This window comes from Salpingoeca rosetta, assembly GCF_000188695.1.
Source record: "Salpingoeca rosetta unplaced genomic scaffold supercont1.8, whole genome shotgun sequence".
Classification (NCBI taxonomy): Eukaryota; class Choanoflagellata; order Craspedida; family Salpingoecidae; genus Salpingoeca; species Salpingoeca rosetta.
In genome coordinates this window covers 1,382,197-1,383,149 of record NW_004754926.1, presented here as the reverse complement: position 1 = coordinate 1,383,149, position 953 = coordinate 1,382,197, and the positions used below count along the sequence as shown (strand labels likewise).

The 953-nt window shown below is 47.8% G+C and overlaps 1 protein-coding gene across 1 annotated transcript in view; it reads right to left on the bottom strand.

Annotated features, from left to right (window-relative positions):
* Positions 1 to 624: 624 nt before the first annotated feature.
* PTSG_03778 (uncharacterized protein) overlaps positions 625 to 953 on the bottom strand; it is a gene marked incomplete at its 5' end in the record, with an annotated part of 2,253 nt that continues 1,924 nt past the window's right edge. The window contains one exon of the mRNA XM_004995449.1: positions 625 to 908. Coding sequence (XP_004995506.1) covers positions 876 to 908 — 33 coding nt within the window. The 3' untranslated portion in view covers positions 625 to 875. The remainder of the gene's footprint in view (positions 909 to 953) is intronic.

Below are 953 nucleotides of genomic sequence, written 5' to 3'. Positions count from 1 at the left end.
CAAGTGCTGCATGCGAGTTGAGGGGGGTGTGTGGAAGAGACGAGTCCGTGTCATGTGCATGTGGGTGTGTTTGCTTATGTCCGGAAAGCTGGAGACAGCATGAATAGTTCTGCAATCCAACCGGTTCTGCTGTGGTTGTTACACTTCCGTTTTCTTCGTTCAAGCTGTGTGTTGCTTCCACACAAAGTGCGGTATTGCATATGTTTGCGTGTTGTTCTTCGTCCAATCTCTTTGTTGTTTCTGCCACAATGCGGGAGTGCTTCACTTGTGTTCATTCATCCTTGTTCCCGTCTGTCTTCCACATCACACAGTAAACCCACACAAACACACTCAGACAAGTGAGCATACCACTACGCTAACGCACGCACACACACAAACACACGCACATCCTCTGCTTGTCTTACGTTCGACATGTCACACACTGTGTGTGCACTTGTCTTGTGTTTGTTTGAGCGTGCTGCCCGCGTCGATTTGGCAGCAGCTTGTTGTGCTTGTTCATTCTCCTTGTGTTCTTGTTTGTTGCGTTTGCCTACAGTAAACACACACACCACCTGTCGTGTTTCTACAGACTCACAACACACACACACACCTGCCCTACATCAACATGGTCAATAGGGCCACGAATTCCATGCTGTTTATGGTTTCACATATTATGTATGACAAGGGAATTGTAACGTTGGGTGGGCTCAGCGCAGCGACACCGACAGCATGCTTGCATCACTTTGGCGGGATGTCGAGGGAAAGGGAAGGGAAATCATGACACAAGTGTCGGGTTGAGGAAGGGGGTAATACACATATCGAACAACTGCAAGCGTAACAACGACTTTCACAAGAGGGACGGTGATGATGATGACAAGGATGACCATGCATTCTAACTAATCTGTGCACACGTCTTGTTGATCAAGAAGCTGAACATGCTCATAACTACAACTATGCTTGTTGCTGCTGCTGCT